The sequence below is a fragment of the Labrus bergylta genome, chromosome 5 (assembly GCF_963930695.1).
Source record: "Labrus bergylta chromosome 5, fLabBer1.1, whole genome shotgun sequence".
In the NCBI taxonomy this organism is placed as follows: domain Eukaryota; kingdom Metazoa; phylum Chordata; class Actinopteri; order Labriformes; family Labridae; genus Labrus; species Labrus bergylta.
The window spans coordinates 8143719-8167022 of NC_089199.1; the positions used below are offsets into that span (position 1 = coordinate 8143719).

At 39.6% G+C, this 23304-nt stretch overlaps 3 protein-coding genes across 3 annotated transcripts; all 3 read right to left on the reverse strand.

The window, feature by feature from the left end:
- Positions 1–1270: 1270 nt before the first annotated feature.
- Positions 1271–8139, reverse strand: timm17a (translocase of inner mitochondrial membrane 17 homolog A (yeast)). The gene is made up of 6 exons (XM_020636810.3): positions 8010–8139; positions 6856–6955; positions 6508–6571; positions 6011–6139; positions 3852–3962; positions 1271–3216 (listed from the first exon to the last, which is right to left on the reverse strand). Exons 1-6 carry the CDS (start codon positions 8033–8035, stop codon positions 3140–3142), a joined length of 507 nt encoding a protein of 168 aa, XP_020492466.3. The 5' UTR covers positions 8036–8139; the 3' UTR covers positions 1271–3139.
- A 2556-nt stretch (positions 8140–10695) lies between these two features.
- Positions 10696–15210, reverse strand: lmod1b (leiomodin 1b (smooth muscle)). The gene is made up of 3 exons (XM_020636724.3): positions 14651–15210; positions 11889–13616; positions 10696–11806 (listed from the first exon to the last, which is right to left on the reverse strand). The coding sequence occupies exons 1-3, from the start codon at positions 14933–14935 to the stop codon at positions 11780–11782; spliced, it is 2040 nt and encodes a 679-aa protein (XP_020492380.2). The 5' UTR covers positions 14936–15210; the 3' UTR covers positions 10696–11779.
- A 762-nt stretch (positions 15211–15972) lies between these two features.
- On the reverse strand, positions 15973–22615 carry shisa4 (shisa family member 4). The gene is made up of 5 exons (XM_020636716.3): positions 22314–22615; positions 20301–20478; positions 19247–19383; positions 18961–19152; positions 15973–18475 (listed from the first exon to the last, which is right to left on the reverse strand). The coding sequence occupies exons 1-5, from the start codon at positions 22396–22398 to the stop codon at positions 18435–18437; spliced, it is 633 nt and encodes a 210-aa protein (XP_020492372.2). The 5' UTR covers positions 22399–22615; the 3' UTR covers positions 15973–18434.
- Between the last annotated feature and the right edge of the window lie 689 nt (positions 22616–23304).

The following is a 23304-nucleotide window of genomic DNA, read 5'->3' on the forward strand; positions in this document are numbered from 1 at the left end:
CTTATGTTTTAACTTGGTAATTTCTTATCTTACTTACTTTGTCTGTTTATGTTTCATATTTATATTTACTTTTTATTTTTATTAATATTATAGTTTTGGGTTTTTTGATCCTTTAACCACTTGTTTCTATTTCTTTTCCTGCTCTTACCTTCTTATTGCTGTTATCTTTTTATTTATTTTTTTCAGCTCTTTTAGTTTCTTAAATGTTTTAAAATCTTTGCTCCTCTTGGTCTCAGCTCTTGTTGTTGGGTTCTTGTGTTGCCTGGGTTCTTATGATGGTTCTTGTGATGGTCGGGTTATATATGTCTGTTGGGTATCGTGCACTTTCTTTCATTCTTTTCTGCTGAATTGTATTTAATTATTCTTAGTATTTTGCATCTGTTATATTCTTACTGTTGTTTATGTTCTTCTGTGTTTGGTTTAGTTTGCTTTGTTCTTGTTTTTGCTGTTTGTCAAAGCACTTTGTAAACCTGTGTTTTTAAAAGGTGCTATATAAATAAAGTTATTATTATTATTTAAAGGATAAAGTAGGTTACCAGTACTTCTGGATAGGATATTGTAAGAAAGTATTAGAGCAAAGAGTTCACTTGTATGAGAGCTGATAGTGCCCAAGTTTACAAAAACCCCAATGAGTACTTTTTTTTTTGTATATAGTAGTTTTCTGTTTGTAATGTTATAATTAAGTTTTAAAGTAATCTCAAACAGGGTGTCAAGTATGTCAAGATCAAACCCAAGTCATAAGTAACAAACTACTTTAAACTTCATTTGCATTTGCAACTGAATACTTTAGTTAAAGAACCACATCATTTTAAAGTAGAGCTCTTTGGTTATAATCCTGTCTTAAATGTGATACACACAAATCTAGGCTACCTAACTACACATTTAGTCCTTTGTTGATTTTAAGTTAGGTAGGTCTACAATTGAAATAATTAGTCTCACCATGATATAAAACCGTGTATGGTTAATTTAAAATATTCATGCATATGTTCATGATATAGCACTTACGTCCTATGAGTAGTAGTAAGACATTATCCAATTATAGGTCATGGACAGAATCATCAACATTTTGAATTTCCCTATACACATCTGTATTTCATATTTGACTTTGTACAAATATAGCTTAAGTGTGTGTCAAATCTTACAATTAACTTGTTTATAAACATTTACTTGTTTAAAAGGCTGGCTTTGGAATTGTTTCTATTTTCGATTCACACCTTATCAAGGCATGGCAAGAAAAAAAGTGCTTCACACATGGGGAAAAAGCAACACATAAGAGGAACATATTTAAAATGTTTAAATTAGGCAATAAAACACAAAAAGTAGATACAAAATAAAGATAAAACCAAATGAATAGGAAATAAAACAAGTAAGAAAAATAAGAAAATAAAATAAAATAAACAGAAGCTTAATTATAATTAGCATATCATTCTAAATTTGGATCCTTCTATTGTAATAATTACACTCTTGCTCTCCTCCTACATTCCTACATTGTTCTGCAGCTGCTGCACAACCACTTTTCTTGAGATTGTCATTTGAATTATGAATCAATGTGTGTACTTCAGGTGCAGGTCGGACTTGAACCCGGGCCGCCCACTTGAAGGACTATAGCCCCTGTACATGGGTCGCAACCTTACCGCTTGGCCATCTGGGCCCCCATTATGTGTGACTGTATATTATTAAGAGCTATTAATGTTTGTTAATTAATATACAGGTTCACCCATACAAGCTAAATTGCAACAACAGTAATCATCCATTGATTGATCCTTTGAAAGTTTTACTATTCATTTGTAATAAGACCATAAAATTCTTTGGAAGTCAGGTCTCAATATTTTCTTCCAATTTTCAAAACAAATTCCACCTCCGTCATGAAATGAACAATGTCGTAACCCACATATCAAATGGTGACATTAAGAGTGACACCAAGGTCTCTTTGACCATCCCTCCATCGTCCTTCACCTGTAGCCACACACAGCAGGCTTCAAACTGATAGGAGGAGTGTGACACAAACAGACAAGAATGTGAGAGCAAAGTGCTCCCTTATGTGGTTTCTGTCAACACATCCTAACACAGACAGTAAGACACATTTGGCTAAACATAAAAGGGCTGCACTGGTCTGGTTATGTTGGCGAGGAGTACCCTCTAGTGGGGATAAGCAATCATTCCGAGGCAGCAGGGATTGTGGGTGATGAGACTTGTGCAGTTAGTAATGAACATGTTTTACAATCTGAAGCAGAACCAACATCACACATCTATCAGAACATAATCAGACACATTTTTTTACAACTTACGTCTTTAATTTTTTTTTAAATCATACTACAATCTGTCATACAGATTGAATACAGTATGCATCAATCCCTTGCTTGAGTTTCTCCATCATTTGTCCTGCCTATGCCATCCTCTGTCACAGTTATAATCACTCCTTTGTGTCGAATGTAAAAGCACTGTCAGACAAAATAGAAACACTCTTTACAACCCAAAATAAATAAATCACTTTAAAACAGACTTATATCCTAGGAATAGCGTTGTTTCTGATGAGTGTTTGCCTTCATAACCCCGAATAAAATCAATAAAAGAAACAGGCCAGCAATCTGTCGACGGCGAGCCCAAGCATGACTTATTCAAAGCAAATAAAGACTAAGTGGATACAAGAAGAAAGCCTTTACTGTATTTACACATATGCTATAATAATATATCATTCATGACGTTCAATGTGTGACATGGTTTGCTAAATTCAACACTATCCAGACGCCGTCAGACTTAAACTCCCTCTTGTTTGGGCTACACGCAGTAGCAGAAATATATATATTATATATATATATTATATATATATATATATAAACACACCTTGTCCTCACAGACTCTCATTGACAAATCTCATTACATTTCTGTATTTAACCAGTGTTTGTTGGAACAGATGCACATGACAAGGCTGAGAATGGCAAAAAAGGCAGATCTGTACATGGTTCCTGAAAAAAGAAAAAATCAAGATGAGATTTGTCCTTCGCCCCTCTGACTCAGTCCATGAAGTTTGGTTTCTTTTGTTTTTGACGTGTGGTGTTGAACATCTGCATTTCTTCTTTACAACCTCAGCAAGGAATTCAAAAAAAGGCCTAGTGATCAAGAAGTAGCGAATCCTCTCTCACTGATATTGTCTGTAGTCTCCAAATGGAGCGGAGGGCATTGGAGCCGGGGTCGGTTCCTCTGCAAACTGGGGCCCTGCAGAGAGGAAAAGAAAAAAGGTAACCTTCAGTTAGATGACAGCAGCTGCTGAGAAGGAAGAGTGTTTCTGACTTATGAAATCAACCAAGTCTTTTCTCTGACAGTGCAATTTCCTTTTCATCTCCATGATACTCAAAAATACATTTATTTTTAGAAAATCTTTTATAACAGACTTAAAAACTGCATTACAAACACGTTAAACTCAGTGGTGAAGTGATGCCTAAAAAAGTGGGTATACTCTTCTTTTTTCCCCAAATTTCTTTTTTAATTGGCCCGTCCAGCAGAGGATAAACAGCCTCTGTTATAATCAGTGACATGTAGGACTACCCCTATTTAGTTTGTGTGTACTAGTCAATGAGAGACGGAGTACGGAGGGTCATCCCTTCACCATCAGGGAAAACAATTGCAGCATACGACTTAATATTGTCAATAAATCAATGGTGTAAATCAGAGATTTAGAATTGGGTATACTCTATGGAGACTGAAAAACAAAACAATTGGGTAAACTCTGTATACCTGAGTATACCCTGCACTACACCACTACTGTACAAACAGCACAGGAGCATAAAGATGACCAGAAGAGTCTGGTCATTTCATGTCACAAACAATACAACATCTGTGACTGTACTCACCAGTTGGGAACTGTGAAGAGGCGAATCTAGTGAGCAAGATGCCGGCGCCCTCTATCAAAGCCAGCAGGATACCGCCCATAGCTGCAGAGCCCACCATGGCTACTGGTCCGTCTACAGAGGAATAGGGATTGTTAATGTTTTACACACAGCAGGACATCAGTCTACTAGAATCAACTGTTAAGTACACCTGATTATTTCTTCACTAGGGTTTAAAAAATATAATTTGTCCCTTTTCTTTAGGGAGTTAAGACATCTTGAAGCCCAGCAAGCATCTAAAGGTGCTGTTGTTGTTGCTTATTCTACAAAATCAAGGTCGAATAAACGTATCCAGGTAAGGTGGAGCCATTAACTAGAGTCCACTGAGAGGTGAAGATGTGAGTTTCTCATTTATGAAACCGTTTATTACTTTGTTTTGGTTTTAAGACCACCGGCTCAAACAGTTTAATGTCTCTAAAGTATAGTAAAAAAAAACAGTAACACTTTCGCAGGAGGAGATTCTTATAATGTATAAAAATGAACGAGCTGATATGGTCCGGTTTTAATGTCTCTAATTTCAAGGGAAGTAAGCCCACTTTGAGCAATCTAAACTTTCTGTAATTTAAAGCAGACAGTGTCTTTTTGAACATCACATTGGTTCCTAACTTGCTAAGAAATGTGAAAATATATCAGCTTATACAAATCAATAAACATGTACATGTGTAGAGAAGGTTAAAATGCAACAAAATGAACTGAGCAGAGAAAACATCTGGGTGAATTGACAGTAGGTATGTAGAGTTATATATTCATTTATGTTCATAAATGTGGACTTAACTGTAAACAAGCCCTTGTCTTGGAAAATGAAAAGGAAGAAAAATATTTATTGATATGCATACATCGATCTACAGGCTTATCATATAAACCTGTTCGGTTTCAAAGACTTCAGACACAGTTCAGGATTAGGAGAAATAACGGCAACAGAAGAGAAATTGAGCTGTGGTGTGACGAGATCCAGGGGAGAACTCGGCAGGTGTGGTGGTAAGTGGCCGGTAAGTGAGGGAACCTGATCTTGTGTGTACTGAACGTAAGTCTCATATGGACCTGAGCGCCATCATATCTCCAGGAACTTAACCCTCCTGTTGAAAATGAGGGCAAAGAACTACAGCATTTGTCATTGTATTGTTTTAAAATGATGTAGGCCTATAATTATGGAGTCATCACTACCATATAGGTTCCTGCTGAATGATGTGAGTTTCCTTTTTATGAGTCACAGTGTGTAAAGTTCTTCATACGCTGTAGTTTCTAAATGAAACGAGTGAATGAGTCCCTGTTCGGCTTTTCAGACATCTTTTGTGATAAGATGTTTCTGCTTAAAACACCCTATATCCTGATATGGTTCTTTCATATTAAAGGCCTTTAAGCTGAATACTACCTGACTTATATTGTCAAGAATTAGTTGGAAAGAAAACATGTTTATTATGTGATTAAGTGGGCTTTAGTGGAGCTACATGTAGCAGTGTTTATCAATAACACTGTAGAGAGTGACAATATGTACAGCCACTCCTCTGACCACGAGTCAAAGCCATAGCCTGCTTCCTTAGAGGAGTCAGGGCTGCCTGGCTGGTAGATTTAGAAAATTCACCCGACAATGCACAAAATCTACCGCATCTTGCTGGTGCTTATTTACAACCCTGTTTGTGAGATGCATGAACAAAGTTCCGTCTCTTCAAATGCACAAACTGAACAAAGACATGATGGCTTGCTCCTTTCCTTTTGCTTTCAGAGAACAGTTAACTCAATGTCCAGTCAAGCTAGAATTTGCACAGCCTGCACACATGCAGTGAATGAGAAACAACCAGCTTTAAGCTCTCGCACTGAGCAGACATGTTTAAAAATGTGAGACATATGAAAATGTTGTTTAGACATACAGTATATTGAATACTTTCATGATGCCTTGGAGTGCACTCTGTAATTTTGATAATGAAGTAGATATTATTCAAGTCAGTGAGAAACAGCAACACCACAGTTTTCTTTTTGTGTTAGGGATGTGTGTGTGTGTGTGTGTGTGTGCGTGTGTGCGTGTGTGCGTGCGTGCGTGCGTGCGTGCGTGCGTGCGTGCGTGCGTGCGTGCGTGCGTGGTCTGTTGACAGTTTACTGCCAGCTTCTTCAGGGCTTATACTCACTTCTTGCAGCCAGGATAGCTCCTGTCATTGCCCCACTAGTAATGGAGTTCCAGGGATCCTCCTTCCCTCGTACTTTTACTAAACTACAGTCGATCATGGAGAAGAGACCTCCCCATACTGCAAAGCTTCCTGCGACACAGAAAAAGATCTAAATGAGTTCAACAAGAAACTGCCCAGACATGCTGTACACTTGACTCCGTTACATATGCTTGACTTAAATATGTTTCTTAATAATTAAATACTCATAAAACTGTGAAAGCTGCATCGACAACTGATAAGACCAAAGTACTGTAGGGCTTGGTATTAATTTAAATAATCCATTTCTACTGGCAGTGATCACTGAAGCAGGGAGAGCACAGACAGACTACAGTCACACCATATCTGCTTCTTACAAAGTTCATTTTGTAGTCTGTGGTCTGTCTGTTGCAAAGTGTACAGCCTTCTATGTTGTTGCTCCCAAAAAAATAAATAATAATAATAGAGACGTCAAGTCTTACCTCCAAGCTGTGGGGCTCTAGTCTTGATCGCGGTCAGGCTACCTTTCATTCTGTGGCTCATTCCCTATGACACACAGCAAACACAAGCACAAATCAATATACATTTGCGCAGAAAGTAATAATTTCACAATAACAAAACGTAGCAGGCTAGTGGTATCTTCAATGAATTGTATTTTTATTTAACCAGATAAAGAACCCATTGAGATCAGGATCTCTTTCACAAGGGTGACCTGGCCAAGAAGGCAGCAGCACACATCATGAAAAAAGAAAAAAAGGCATGCAACACGTGTTGAACGTAAGCAAACCAATACATCAAGAAGTAGTGGTCCGCTACATGTCAGAACTTACAGAGGGAGAGTTCCTGAATCCTTTAACCGCCTGGAATATTCCTCCACCTATTGCACCCATGGTGAAGGCGCCCCCACAATCGTCCACGATCCTCCAGGGGCTGAAAGCATGAAAAAGTATTAGATTAGAAGAGGTTTATTGTCATGAACAGTTTTCATAGACACCACGATGCTAGAAATGTGCACAGGTGCCAGCCAATGTCATGACCTCTGAGGTCTGTGGTTGCAGGTTCAGTTTTGTTATGCCCATGATGTATGGATTGGAGAGCACAAAGCGATTGTAGAGGTTTGGTGATCTCTTATTGTGTAACTTAGTACGTACATGGACCTGAAAGCTTTCTTTGATCTAAACTTTAAGTAGAACTTGGACATTTAAATCCAGCATACTTGTTGTGACATTACATGTGTTTGTCTTAATTTACCAACGCAAAGACAACACAAACTAATCAGTTAAACCACTGAATGTTTTATTTTCGTTGAGTCCTATAGTCACTTGTCCAACCAAATCTGCACAACACATGCTTTTGGAGCTTGATGATCACACTATGTACCACTTTGTCTACAATGAGCTACATGTGATCCAGGACGGTCAGAAGCAACCCAAAGATATAAAAGCCCCAATAATCATACACTATAATGCCAGATTTGTGGTCGTAAATGTTGCATGTCAGTGACATTATTTATGATGAATGACACTGTCCACGAGATATCCGTCTCAAGCTGATGTGCAATCCTCCAGGTGTTAGCGCTCAGGTGGCTAACTTAGCTCAGCATTACCAGAAATCCAAAGCAAATACATTTACATTTAAACGCCTAAAATTATAACAGAAGGCGTTTTATTTTTCACTGTAGCTCATGTAATTTAAATGTATGACAGAGTGCTTGAAGTGGGTGAACAGGATCTTGTGACATGTGGTGAGTAAACCGACAAGGTCACTAGCAACGTGATTTAGCACAGATGCTAGTGCAAACTGCATGTAATGTTAGCATGTGTGCTAACGCGAGGTAACGAGCCGGGTGTTTCAGGGTTATGCCAAATGTTGAATCATTAAAATAATCACTCAAGACTGTCACGGCGGAATATTATAACCGAGGTACGAATGTATCTAAGCTTTACACAGGCTAAAAATACAATGTATTTGTCATAAGACTCACCATGGCTCTCTGGCATATTCCTCCATTTTGTTCTTTTGCTGTTCCCTCTGACGTAACCTTTTTTTTTTTCTGTGACGTAACGCTGACGACACACCATGCCATCTTAAAGGAGCAGTTCCTTTGTTTTTAAGGAAGAAAACTTGAGTTTACTTGCAGGATAAACACGAACATTCTTGCAACATTTGGACATTCACTTTCATTACAAAATGTGAGCGAACTCCAGATCACGGTGTATGTCATCCTATAAGTGATGGTATTTCAGTGTCAGTATGAGTTTTGGACTTCAGGGACTTCATACTCCCCAGCACAAATTATTGACAGACAGTTTTTCTGCGGCTACCTCAAGCTCAAGTGTTTAAAGATGAAGCCAATGCAGAAGTGCAACATCCTGCAGTTCCTTGTGTGTCCGCTTGAGGCTGGCCGAGGAAGTACTGGAAGTCAAATTTACATCTACAACATTATAGAGTTTTAATTATAATGTCAACAAAGAGTGTGAGGACGAGATAGAAAAGTGGCCACTTCTGGAGCACCTGCATGTTGTTGATTGCGGCATGCCAAAAACAGTTAAACTGTGTTGATATCAACAGATTCGCCATTAAAAGTATTTCCTCAAGGCAGAGGTTTCTATGACACGTACATGTGGGATAACTACGACGGAGGATTAGGGCCATGTTAAAACTTTTTTTATTTTTATTTCGAGATTAAACTCGAAATTTAGCCTTAAATTTACGAGAATAAAGTCGTAAAATGACAAGAATAATCTTATAAATGAACGAGTTCGAGACCAGCCTGCACAAAATGATAAAAGTAGAAGTATTTTCCTCTGCAGACAACTTCCTCCAAGTCAGTGTGGTTCTTTCTTCAGTTTCTTGCAGTATCTTTTCAAGGTGCAGATATTTTATGACAATGTGGAGATGATGATGTGCCAAAAGCATGTGTAGTTTCATATCTGTATAAGTAAAGCCCCAGCACAACTATTTGTGTCTGTTATCGGTCTGCCTTGTTAAAGTGTCTCATGTGCAGAGCCAGTTTGTCCTGTTCATCATTTTACAGATAAACAAGTTTCTTGCAAGTTGAAGTGAAAACTTCTCTTGAACTGTTTTTACCGACTACACAAGGATGCAGCCTATTTCATTATTAGTGAAACCTTTAGGACAAGATGCTCCATGTTTGTCATTTGAGAACAGGATGCTGCTGCTCTTCTGATATAGACTCGTGGCACAGTAGGGTATCAAGAAAGCCATATCATATACTTCACAGGTGGTGACTGGTTTTCTAGATACAAAATATAACTGAGAACGCTCAATCCCCAATTAAATAGAGAGAAGACATCATGAAGAGCATCATAGCTGTGGATGTGTAAAATTGACACAAAACTTAAAAAGAATATTCAAGTAAAATAGTTTAAGCTTCAGATTGTGTTTCCAGATTTTTCAACAATGCCATCTTAGTTTTACCCACCATTTACAGGTAACACCACTGAATTCTTTTTTTTTTTAGATTTATTCTTGGGCTTTTTGTGCCTTTAACTGAGAGATAGTGATAGGCAGTGGATAGATTCAGAAATCTGGGAGAGAGAGTGGGGAATGGAGCCACAGGTGGGATTTGAACCTGGGCCGCCCGCTTGAGGAGCAAAGCCTCCATACATGGAGGGCGTGCACTAACCACTGCGCCACCAGCGCCCCAATGCCACTGAATTCTGAACTCAAGGATATGACTTGATGAAATGCACCCTGGAGTTGTAGTAAACGTCTATCCTGTATGACATTGATATAGTTCTTCTCCATTTCATAAAACTGGACAAATTTCTCAAAATCAGACTGCTACACACTAAACCTGTGTTCCAGGAAAGGGGGGTCAACTGGTGCCCATCAGCTTTCTTCTTTGCCCTTGGGCCCCCTAACAGTTTAATATGGCCATGCTTTATCGAAGGATGGACATAAATGTACAATTATGTCAAAGGCCAATAAACTGCTGCAGCATTTGGAAATTATGTTAACATTAAACAAGAAATGTGTCCATTGAGTTACTTTCTACTTTTAAATGACTACCAAGTTCCCCTTATAACCCTTTGTTAGAGCTTAACAGCCCATAACCTCAACACTTTAGTTATTTTCCCCTCTTTCTTCCTCCATTTGGGAGAACAGCTGGTCAGGGCCGCAGCTTCAGCCGGGAGACAGACCGCTGGCCTGAAGCCCATTATTAGGAACGAGAAAGGAATGAATTGCAGAGCAAGCTTTGAATGAGAAATGCCCAAATATAGGCATTTCATGGATGCAGAGGCCAAGGCAGGGAGATGGAGATATAAACTGACCTGCTGCTGCCAATGGTGCTGCTGTTCTCTTTCTCTCCTCTTAATGTACAGCATGCAAGCAGACAGCTTTCCCAGTTTCTCTGCAGCTTTAAACATGACATGTAAGGAGACACAGACATCTATATATTTAAATAGTAGCAAAGATATATAGATAGATCTATATATGGCTCTGTATTTTGTGTGTACCCAGCAACAGCTAGATCTGGAATTTGATGTACACATTGTAAAGACTATTACTCAGTGTACTTTTTCATTTAGACCATGTCAGCTCAATCGATATTTATACAAACGTCTCCTGATTTATCGTATGTAAAGATATATCAAAGTTCTTTTGTATTTCATTTTACAAATCCATGTCAGCCAGCCATGACGTCATTGCAAACATACCAGAATCTTTTATTGAAGACATACAGGCTCTGTAAGAAAGGCATGTGTAATCAGATATGACAGATAAATCTTCATTACACAATACACATGTGAGTGGCAATCTGGATTTTTTTGGTTTTTATCACATTCAATTCCTTAAGCATGAGCGGTTGATATAAGCCAGTAATGGGTTTTTTTAACATCCCCCTACGGTTAAGATATGTGGATGTGTTACATTACAGGTTATGTAAGGTATTCAAACAAACTGGCTTGAATGAGTCTGTACAAAATTAAACTTCTCATTGAAGGTCAGCCATTTGCACTTTTCAGTTGAAATACATGATGTCATTATTTCCATGCTAAAATTCTGTCGTCATGTACCAGGACTCCACTGGGCCGCTGTCCAATCCTTTAATCCCTGCCTGAGATGTTTGAGATTTGGCAATGAGACACACATTCAAAGACCACCTTGACCTTTTTTTTTCTTACCTAAATATTCTTAAGTCAGGCCGCCAAGTTTGTTGTTCCCTGATATTTCTGCCATTTCAGAATTCCCAGTTTGAGCAGTTTTACAACTTACACGAATACAGTGGATTCGCTCTCCACAAATAAATAAATGGTCAAATTAATATCCACTATATAACTGATAAACTTTTGTATATTAGAATTTTATAGTTATTTGAACCTCTTATTAAGCTCATCGCACACACCCACCACACTGACATTCAGACGCATACACAAGCCAGCATGTTATATGATTGGCTTCTTATTATCTAGTGCAAATAACCAGCAAAGCGTCAATAATATTCTTAAGACAAACAACCACAAGCACTGCAGACGGCTAATACAGAGAGCCCTGCGTCACTCCTTCTCCGCATAGTCCTTTTGGTCCAGTGTTTGAGGGAGATCTCATAGTGAGGGCTAGTCATCTACCCAATGGGCATCATATGTCTCACTCTCTCCATACGCCCCACAGCTCTGTTCTTTGGCTGAGTTAAGGGGACCGTAGAGTTTAAGTCTTTGAAAACCTTTGGTGAGATGTCTCTTCTCCCTCTCTTTTATTTTTCATGTTACATTCAATCTGAAAATATTACTGCAACCACTTTGGCACCGGCACCTGTGGACAAAAACAAAAAAGATTAAAGTATGTTAGAGTGCATTGGAAGAGTTTAATATATCGATAAATCCATCTTACAAACCTTCTTCAGTTGTTTCATATGGCTTCCTCTGATCGAGGCGAGCAGTTGGTCCCTTGAGTTCTTACTTCCGCCCGGGCTTTTCCCATCCAGCTTTCTCTGCGACACGGGAGTCAGAGAGTTCCTCAGGGAGTCTACATCCAGCATGGGAGGCGGTGGAGGTGGAGGTCCAATGCCAGGAGGAGGTGGAGGAGGTGGTGGTACTGAACCTCCGGATCCTTTCTTAGGAGTCAGCTTAGGCGAAGGCATGGGGGAAGGCATGGGAGAAGGTTTAGGGGAAGCTTTTGGCGAGTTTCTCAGAGATCCTCCTCCACCACCCATCTTGGGTACGTCCAGTGTCCCCCCTTTCTTCTCCCCGTTGGCCTGAGCCTGCTTCTGCTCCTGCAGGCGCTTCTGCCTCTGCCGGTCCATGTTGCGACTCAGTATGTTGGTGGTGGTCATCCTGGGTCCTGCTAACTCAAAGTGGTAGCCCAGTTTGAGCAGGGTCGTGTTCTCCTTCAGGATCTTGGTCATCTCCATCTCAGTCTTCCCTCCACAAATGTGCCGCTGGTTTTGAAAGCGAAGCTCGGTCAGCGTGGAGTTGTATTGCAGCGCCTGAATTAGAGCCAGGATGCCCTTGCCGGTGAGGTGGTTTGAGTCGACGTTGATGCTAGTGATGGTTTTGTTGGCGCGAAGCGTTCCTGCAATGGCATACGCAACATGGTCATCGGCACGGCAGTTAGCCAACGCGAACTTCTTCACGTGGTCGTTCTTATGCAAAGCCTCCGCAAACTCGATAAGCGTTTTGGTCTTGATGACCTCAGAGTTGTTGACGTTAAGCTCATCGAGGGTTGGGTCATTGCTTCTGACCTGCTCCATCAGCTCATCAAACATGCTTGAGTCTTCCTCCTCTTCCTCTTCCTCTTTGGCCTTACTGTTTGGGCTGTTTTTGGCCACACAGTTGCCAAGTTTTTCTGTTTCTGCTGCTTTTTTAGCTTTTCCCGTACCCTCCTCTTTGTCGTGCTTCTTTTCTACTTTCTTCTCTTTCTCTTTCACGTGGTCACTGTGGTTAACCAGCTCTTCTCGATCCGTTCTTTTCTCTGCCTTATCGTTCTCCTGCACCTCACCTTGCCCGGATGGTTGTCTTTGCAATTTGACATCAGGCTTGTTTTTCTCTTCTGTTTTTTTCTCTTCTGATTTGCTCTCTGAAGCCGGGGGTTCTTGCACTTTGCTCTGCTTCTCCAACATCTTAGAAACCAGTCCTTGTGTCCTTACACTCTCAGACTTTCTCTCCTTTTCCTTAGTGACTTCCTTTTCTTGTTTTTCCCGCAGCTTTGAGATAATGTCTTTGGTTTTACTGTCGTCTTTTCTCCTGCAGTCTTCTCTCCTCTCCTTCTCTTTGCTGTCTTCTTTTCTTTCCTGTAACTTAGAGATCATATCCTTTGTTTTGCTACCTGCACTTTCTCTGTTTTCTCTTCTGTCTCTTGCCTTATTGTCCTCGAGTTTTTCTTTGGTCTCCTCTTTCACGTCCCTCTCCTTGCTGTCCTGCTTCCTGTATCTCCCCGAAAGTCGACTTCCCTCTTCTTTCAACCTATTCGAACCTTGGCTGTTTCTGTCTTCTACCTTTGTGTCTCTTTCACTTGAGACACTAGCTTGTCTTGGTAACACCACTTTCATGTCGTCGTTCCCCTCCTGGCTCAGGCCCATCTTCCTCAGATATTCCTGCTTACGGCTCTCCTTCTTTGGCTCACCCTGCAAGTGAAAAAATATGAGAAAAAGGTTGGAAAATTTAAACAATTGTAATGACAATTATCATGTATCTCTGCTAATATCATGAAGTATCTAAGAGTAGACGACTCTTTAGTAGCTGGCTTTCTGAAGAATCAAAAGGAGCCTTTCATATGTTTTTAAATTTTACAATTTAACCGGCCAGTACAGAAATTGCTGTAACAGACACCCAATGTATAACCCTTAACATGTGCATTATAACATTATAACAGTATAACAGCTAACCACCTAAATACTGATGCAAATAATGTGTACTGTTCCTGTCAAATAGCTCCTCGTCCATCTGTTCCCTGTAAACACACACACACCCTCTCTGTCATTACACGGCATGTGTGTGTGTTTACACTCTGCTAAAGCACAAGGAACCATTTTTTTTTTATAGAGCAGGGATACATTACTGAGTAGCTTTTGCAAAGTGTTTGATTTGTGAGTCTCCATCTGTTTTGCCGAGTGAGGCCGTGGCCCTGGCAGATGTATCCTTAAAAGGCAGGGAGCGTAGGAGCAATCAACCAAGGAATTCCATCAAGCCGGGATTAAGAAGCTCCACAGGGCCGCCACTCCATCGACTCAAGTGCCTCTTCTTTAAACACACAGACTGCGAGAAATCTGGCCCCCCAACCAATCTTTCCCAACATGTTGCAAGAAAAATAAAATGATTTGCCATGTTTCTGAGTACTTTTTATGAGCTGATGGACCCAGGGTGCATGAGGTCCAGCTGGTGGTTTGCTTCAAGCTAAATGAAAAGTTATAATTAGAATACCCCTGCAACAGTGGATGACATATAACATTTTCAGTTTCTGAAATCACCCATCTGCAGTTCATTTTTTATTAAAAATGCTCAGATACATTAAAAAAAATAATTTTTGAGGGGCATGATTGGTCTTCAAAGACAAACACAGCATTCTTTAACCCTCCTCGGCTTGCCTTTTTAGTCAAAACCTAACACAACGGGACACAGGGGGTAGGGGATAAGGAATCAAGTTAAAGCATTCACCAACCTCGAATGACTGTTCCCTCTGACTCAGCCTCCCTTTTGGATCACTCTCTCCTCTGCCGTCTTGTTTAGCATCCCCGACGTTGTTACTCACAGAAGGCTGCCCAGGCTGGCTTGCCCCTTGAACAATGATCTTCCCGTCCTCTTGGTTTGGGTCCGGCACTTGAATCATGCCCTGCAGCTCCTCCACCTCCTCAGGGGAGAGGGTGGACAACAGATTGTCCAGGTCTGGGTCCTCGCTGACCTGACGGCCAATGCGGGTCAGGCCTCTCACTTTTCTCCTTGACATGATGGTTGAACAAGAATCTGGGGTCAATTGCTGAGAATGTACTTCTTTTTGGGTGTTGATGATGTCCGAAGAGTATCCGTTAAATTAGAATCTGATTATTGTGTAAATTCTTTATGGTGAGAGGTTGAGTATTCCCATAGGCCAAATCTGGAGCCTCGCTGTCCCGTTGTGTACCGCTTACCAAAAAGCCACCGGATGCATCAATCCTGCTGCAAAGAGGCTGGACTTAGTCCTGCAGTGAGGGGGTACCAGTGATGGACTGCAAGAGCCTCGCATCATCAAAGTGGACTGTGAGGCTGGGACATTCTTGGAAATCCTCTGAAAGTGCATGTCCATATTTAGTTCAGGGTACACACTCCTTTAAAGGTAATGGGAAGGGCTGAAGTTTACAAAGACGCCAGAGCAGAGTTACACAGACTTCCTATTACACAATTCATGTTGATATTAAGACCAGTTCCTAATATTTATGTTGACAAATGTTTTACTTATATCTCTTTAAAATGATTAAGACAGTAGTTTTATCACTATTTACTTGACAAAAATTCAAATATGTAAACAGAATTGAAAGACTGTTGAAGTGAAATAGATTCAGCCTCCACCTTTACGTTTGATTTGTGATTTTCCAGGTAGATATGTATGGTTTGTAATTCTTTGCAATTATTATTATTTTTAATGCACTCATGTCAATTTTGTACGGACAACGAGTAATAATTGCTGTTTTAGATGCCAAACTGTTGTTTTTTCAGATAAGATGTAATACCCACTTTTCACAGTAAATGAATCAGTTTTGCCAAACAGCAGAACACTGCTGACATTGTCTGGAGGTTAACGTGGACATCTAGTGGTCAAAATGATGTAAACATGGATGACCCCTAGTGATCAAAATTATTTTAAACATGGATGACCCCTAGTGATCAAAATTATTTTAAACATGGATGACCCCTAGTGGTCAAAATTATGTAAACATGTATCGATTCCCTTTATTTAAAATATTTCTTTAGAATTATATTTCTTGAAAACAAAGACACAGCAGACAGTTTCCTTTTACATTCCAAAGTTAAATTTTTATGTCAATAGAAATAAAAACTTTTCACCCACTTTATATTACAACGTCATACCATCCATATGACGACAGAGAAAACAGCCATATCTACCGAGTTATTTTGCCAGCTGATGTCAGTTTCATTTTACACACTCATGGAGTTGATTTAGAAGCACAAATAGACAAAAACATCATTGAGCAAACGTTATGTCAAACTACATATGAAAGCATCTCACAAATAAAAGTCCAGTGTTCTGAAATGGCTCACAAATCTCTTCACAAGGACCTTGCAGTTGGAAACAATTTAATCTGGAAACTACCTACAGTAGATATTGTTTTGTACATTGCATTGGTTAAGAGATTAAGTGCAGCAGTATTTCTCGTGGAAAAGTTTGACTAGGTTTCCCTGACCTGCATAATCATTTAAAATGTGTATCTTATTGTATTGAAAAAATGGGATTGAACAGAATCGAGGCATAATCTATAAATCATCATATTGCTAATTTATTGTAAAGTAAATGCCTTTTTCCCATGCATTTTAAAAAGGTCACATGATAGACTATTACAGATTTCAGGCTTAGACCCAACTTGAGCACACATCTGTAACTGTTCAGTGTACATTTGAATGAGTATTCCAATTAATTAGAAAATGCACACCTGGTTTATCTGCTTTCTTGAGGAGCTAAACTAGCTATGGGATGATTCCTGCCACTGTCTGTAGATTAATTCAGCTAGCTAACCTTTCCTGTGGCAGCCTATTTGCTTGGTTTAGCAAAGGGACAGAAAATAGGAGATAACCTGGCTCTTTCTAGTTTTGTTTTTTTTAACCTGTCTCTTTATAACTTTAACAAGTTTCACAAACACCTCAAAGGCCCAGAACACTGGACTATCCCTGGAGTCTCCACTGGTTGACTATCAACCGGTGCCTGAAGAGACTATGAGACCAGTTGTCGTCCAATAAACCAGCCTTTCTTTTAACTTATGTTCAATTTTCTGATTTTCTATATATATATAAAAAAAGATATGAATTGAAATGGCAACCTATTCTCTGACCTTTGCTTTTGCACTTTCCCTGTTTCCTTTCTGTCTTAGCTGGTTGCTAAAGTAAGCTAACCCACTACGAACTCAATCTAGCGTATCTAAAACTAGCTTAGCTTCATTATTTCTCATACAAAAATACGAGATGGGTAGCCTACTCCGAAACAGTCCAGATTTTTGGCTTTGAAGCTTGTTCAGAAGTTGAGAACCAGTTCACAGTAAAAAGGTACCGTCAATAATAATGTTAATAAATGATGCCAAAATGCTAAAACGTCATATGTTACACTAACAATACTTTTAAAATAACTCGTTACAATTTCATCAAACAATCAGCCGAAAAAACAAACAGATTTACAAAATATGTATTTAAATAGTTAATCTCTTCTTCATGGTAAATTATTTTAAGGACCTGCAGCTCCCATGACCTGATATGGTACAAGAAATAAACACTTCACATTAATTTCACTTTCAAACATCCTACCTGCCGTGTTGGATTTTATATTAGGACTCATCATCAGTTATTTATTTAAAACAGGAAAAGAAGCATGAGAGGACAGATACCTTTGACTGGGAGCAGCATGCTGACGCTGAGATGTTACATTACAAATGGTGCAGCTAATATACTACCATGAAGTAAAGTAGTCGAGTCAGATACAGAAAAAGAAGACACAAAGTTCAAACAAAGAGGCGACTAAAGGCTTCTTACAAAGAATCAAGAGTACAATGAATTCCATCTGAGCAAATTTAAGACAGTGCCGCACTGCCTTTAACCACACGTGTCACATTTGTAATCAAACATGCAATTTGTTTTTCACCTAAGCCTCTACAATTAAAAACATTAAATACAGAGGTAGGGACATAATGTAATTATATTTCAATTCTTCTAAGTGAATTGTATATTTGTAGACAGTAGACCAGGGGCCGAGATGATCTGGAATGTAGCCTCAGGCAGTTATATATAAAAAATAAGAAAATGGACCAGTTAAGCCTCTTTCCCTTCAAAGAATAAAGACAGAGTGCATTCATATTCTCATAAATACCTTCTGACCACTTCTCTGTTTGGTCATGCCTGTTTTAAAGAGACCTCGCCAATGAGACGAGTTGAGATCCCTGCTGGATACTTCTTCACTTTGGGGATAGTGTGACGCTCTTGGCGCACTCGGGTGTCGGGTTGCACAACAGAATTTCATGTAATTACTGAAGAAAAGTAGGACAACATTGTAAACATATAAAATAAACAAACAAAATACCCTTAAAGTGCCTCCTGCTCTCCTTCACACGTGAACCACTGCTAGTTGAGCTGTAGCGGTTAGTTGAGAGTGTGTAGGAGAGTGTGTCGCTACCTTCTTCATTTGAAACAGTCTTTTCCCTCAGCTGATGTTTTTCCCCCACTCTGTGTTTTCTTTGTAGACCAGCCCATCAATGACCAGGATATTGTGGTGGAGAGTAAGGTGGAGGGGCTGAAAAAAAAAAAAAAAACATAAAATAAACCCAAATAATATTTTTTCACTCCAACGACCTGGGCTCTGTGTGTATTTTCAGAAATGGATAAGTTCATGAGTGTATCTTCAACTTAACTTAACATAATTGTTATTTCTGTTTCTTAAAAATGAGTTATATGAGGAAAATGGGGGTCTCGCCCAAGAAGCCTGCACTGCCATGTTTTATTATGGCATCTCAGAATAGATGAACAAAATACTGAGTCTAAATCCATGCAGATGCCACTAAATCTTACACACAGCTGCATGAATGAAGTGCCAAAAAGTAGCTAAATCATTTGAATTAATCTTCAAAAAGTTTTGTAGAGTACAGCTTGTATGTTATATAGTATGGGAGAAAACTATTTGTTTACATTGGTTCATGTGCAAGAAAATACTGTATATTTTTTTCCAGACCAAATGTTGCTGTCAGAACTAATGTGGATTTATATACTTTATACTCGTACCCTGGCTGTATGCAGGGTCCATCAGGTGTGGTGGATAAGGTCCAGGCTGCATCATCGGGTAGTGTGGGGGCATACCAGGGTAATGGGGTGCCATAGGATAACCTAGATGGGGATACTCAGAGGGTCCCAGTGGTTTTCCATAAGCATCATACATGGGCTCCACTGGGTAGCTGGCCATGGGGATCTGCTGGGCTGTGGGGTCAAGAAGTACAAAGTGTTGTTAAGGAAATCTGTAACCTTATCTATGTGAACACACTACAGGCAGATTAAGAGTAGAGGGTCTTACCGTCATAAGGTGTCCGCCCCCTCTGCTGTCGTCTCTGGTAGAGGTAGCAGCAAGAGCACATGAAGCAGCACACCATGGTGGCTATAATGGCCACAAACAGGAGGATGGAGGAGGCGATGCCAGCTAAAGTGGTGGGGCTGAGAGGAGAGAAGAAAAGGGTTAAAGTTACAAAGCATTTCTTTTTTTTGTTATTGTGGTCCTTCATCCTCCTGTAAATGATCCCCCAGGGTCACCAGATGCTGGAAAATATATCACTGAGACACTATAATCACAATATATTATTGAGATGTTTGAACGTTATGCTGAATGAATGCTGAGTAATAAAACATATTTTACTTTTCCTAACTGCAGAATCCCCCCCCCCCCCAAGACTCACTTAAGAGAAGAGTTCTGCAGAAATGGCTGTGCTAGGAAGCTCTAGATTCAGATAAAACTGTTCACCACAGACTGACAGTAACATCACAACAAAGCCAATAACATACCGCCCTACATCGCTCTGTTTTTCTATCAGATTCCATCACCTCATAGTCTCAACAAAGCCCTCCATTTCAGCTCAGCCCCCGCCACCCACTGATATGATCTCCCATTGGGATTAATAAACTGCAGGTTGTCTGCTCGCTGCTGGATAGTGATGGATGCTTTCCAGGAAAACTGCCATGCTGCAGTCTCTTAGGTATGAGCATGCTTAGTGGTGCACTATCTCGATCCCTCACAGGGGACACTGGCATTAAACACAACTGACAGCACAGATAGCTGATGTAATAGAACGACTAATGAGAACATATGAGACCACGGGGACCATAGCAGGGTTGTTAAGTCAATCGAAGCCAAATGAGGCTTGGAAACAGGAGGACAGGTCAGAAGTATGAAGACAAGATTTCCAGCAGAATGCAAAGTAATGGTGGATGATATTTTTAATTTATGTTCATACAATGCCCAAGGTTTTTCCCAGTGTGATTTTCTTGAATTGTGAACACAAGCTTGGACTCTTGGTGTTGAGTTGATGTATAAACAAGTAAATAAATTGAAATCCTGCTGCTCCTACTGTCCTCACCTAAACTGGAAGAGCATACAGCGTTTCTGCTCCCTCTCGGTGATCATCTTGAAGGCGTCCAGGCAGCAGTAGCGCCGATTGCAGTTCCCACAGCAGAACGTGATGAGAGGGCAGTCAAAGCCATTGTGCCAGGTGCCGTTTTTATCCACATACCACAAACAGTCCTCGTTCCCACTGACTGCAAAACAAAAAGCATTATAAAGTGTTATCAGATAGGGCAAAGAAGGAGGAGGAGGAAGAAGCAGAGAGAGGAAGTATGGAGGGAAGGAGAAGCAGGTCAGACTTGAGTTTGTTGTCTGAAGAATTCACTTTCCTCCTGAGGATATTTTTCTTTTTTTTTTTTTACTTACAAACTGTTTCGGTTTCATCACACATTTAAAAGCTGAGAAAATTCTCAGCTTTTACAGATACTGCTATGTTTTGCCTTGAGGGAATATATATTTATTTTGAACATGCACTCATTCTTCTTTCTTTAAATATTTCTTATTCCAGACCAAACACAGTCGCACTGCATTATTCAATAGTTCTCCGTGTCAGAGGTTGAAAACAGATCAGGGCTAAGGGAAGGAAGCCAGCAGATTTAGAGGACTCGTGTATCTGAAACAAACAGGAGCGTAAAGTAAAGCTTTTTCACTTTGAATAAATCTAACAAATTATTTTTTCTTCTAATCAATTACTCTCTTGGAAAAACAAACCAGACAGTAAACAAAAGTTTGTCAATATTCTCGACAAATGATTTATACAGTCTGACCAACACTCTGAACCCCAACATTTGAATAGACCATAATGTTAGTTTAGTTTGATTTGAAGCAGGGACAGTGTAACAAAAAAAAGCATTACTCTCAGAAGAGAAGAGATGCTTTGTACCAGATTTAGGTAACTAGCTAATTTCCATCTGTTGTCCCTGGGCAGGTGATGGCATGGATAGAAAAATACAAACGACCAGTCATGTGTGTGTGTGTACACACACACACACACACACACACACACACACACACACACACACACACACACACACACACACACACACACACACACACACACACAACACACACACAACACACATTGTTTTGAAGGCTACCAGAAAACCGAAGACAAAACAATATAACTGAATGCTGTTTGTGGGTTACACAACACATGTATCCTATTAATGAAGGCCTATACTGCCAGAGCAAATGAGTTTAAAGTGAGTTAAACAAATGGAAAGTCCATCAGGAGTCAAGTGTAATCCAAGACCTGTAAAGACTTCGACTCAGCTCGGACTCATTTAGGACGATGATGACCTTCTTTGAGTGCCAGCCATGAGAACACTTTTTCATCGATTTGGTATAAACTCTCAGATAAAAACGTCTATTGTAATGTAAGTGTCACAACGCCTGCCTCAAAACTACTGTTTTCACATATTTTCTGATGGTCTCAGTCTCTGCCTCTCTGATATTTATTTAGTTGGTATCTGATTAATCCAAAGAAAAGTTTGGACATCCAAGGTATTAAACAACAATTAGAAATCAGATCAAAACAAGACTATGATAAAAGACTAATTAAAAAAAACAGTAAGCTAAGTGAAGTGAAACCAGAGGTACTACAAAGAAATCTGCTGATGAAGGGAGATACATTATGAAGTGATGAAAGTCAAATGTAGCTACACTGTTTATAAAGTCAAGTGTCTTATAATTATCTTGCCTGGTTAATATTAATCCCTTAAAATACCAATACGTTGTATTTAATTTCTAAATGATATATTGGGGTTGAACTATAAACAATATTCAAATACACTTAAGAAACAGTGAGTGTATTTCACATACTGATTCAGTCTGTTCATGGTGTAGTTGCGGGTCTCCGGGCCTACATAAACAATGAGGTTAGAGGCATGAGATCACGGTAACTGCGGTGATGTGTGCGGGGCGATGCGGGAACCGGCTGGTCAATATCGTGACGGCCATGCGGGACATGAAACACGTTAAATCGTTAGTGAGCGGCGTTGCGGCCTGGATGGCGACGCGGTAATCTTACCGTGAGAAGTGCAGAGGACGATGGTGAGGAGCGCCAAAGTCAGCGCCAGGAGGGACATGTTGCCCGCTGGAAAAATCATCCCCATCCCAAATTTAAAAAAAAAAAAAAAAAACAAGCGAGGGTGATTCAAAGAGGAAGCAGGTTTGGTCTGTGTACATTAAACAGAATAAGCACGCTAGCAGTCGCTATCAGCCATTATCCGGGCCCCGGGAGCAGCGCAGGAGACGGGACGGCTTTGACGCTCGGTAGTTTATCTGTTGAAATGACACATAGCGGCTGTGACGCCGCTGAACCCCGACGACGAGGCGTTACCTTCACGTACCACGGTAAACTGCGGGAAAAGTGTGTATCAACATCGATGTGTCACTCATGGACTGTAACCTAGTACTGTTATTTATTTTTTTTTTTTTAAATAAAAGTACAGTTAAAGGTGAATTGTTGTGGATATATTCGTTTTCTGTAGCCCAGTCCAAGGCACAATTTAGAGGATAAGTATTTTACTTTTTATTCCTCTAAAGTAGGCTTCATTTTTCTCTTTACTCTATAGACTATAGGTTATAATTATTTACAGTCTATGATTTACTCCATGGACCTTCTTCTGCAAATTATCTTTCATACGAAAACATACGCCACTTTAAAACACTTTTCCTAATTTTGAAGTTTAAAGATGTTTTAGAACGTCTCTTAACTAAAATCAGAATCAAGTTTACAAATATTCACATTGCTCAGACAAACGGTAGTGTACAGAAAAGTCTTTTGGCTTTTTTTTCTTTTGCAGAATAAACAGAATATTTAAAATCACCTTAACACTGTAAAACAAGAGAATATGATAACACCCTAAGAAGCAGAATCAAACATTTTGACATAATAGATACCTCTAAATAACTACTTTTTTATTTTGACCAATACGTTTTTAAGAATTCAGATTTTAATTTGAATAGAGCATTTTATTTTTGTGGTATCACATGAAAGTAAATCATCTGTATACTTT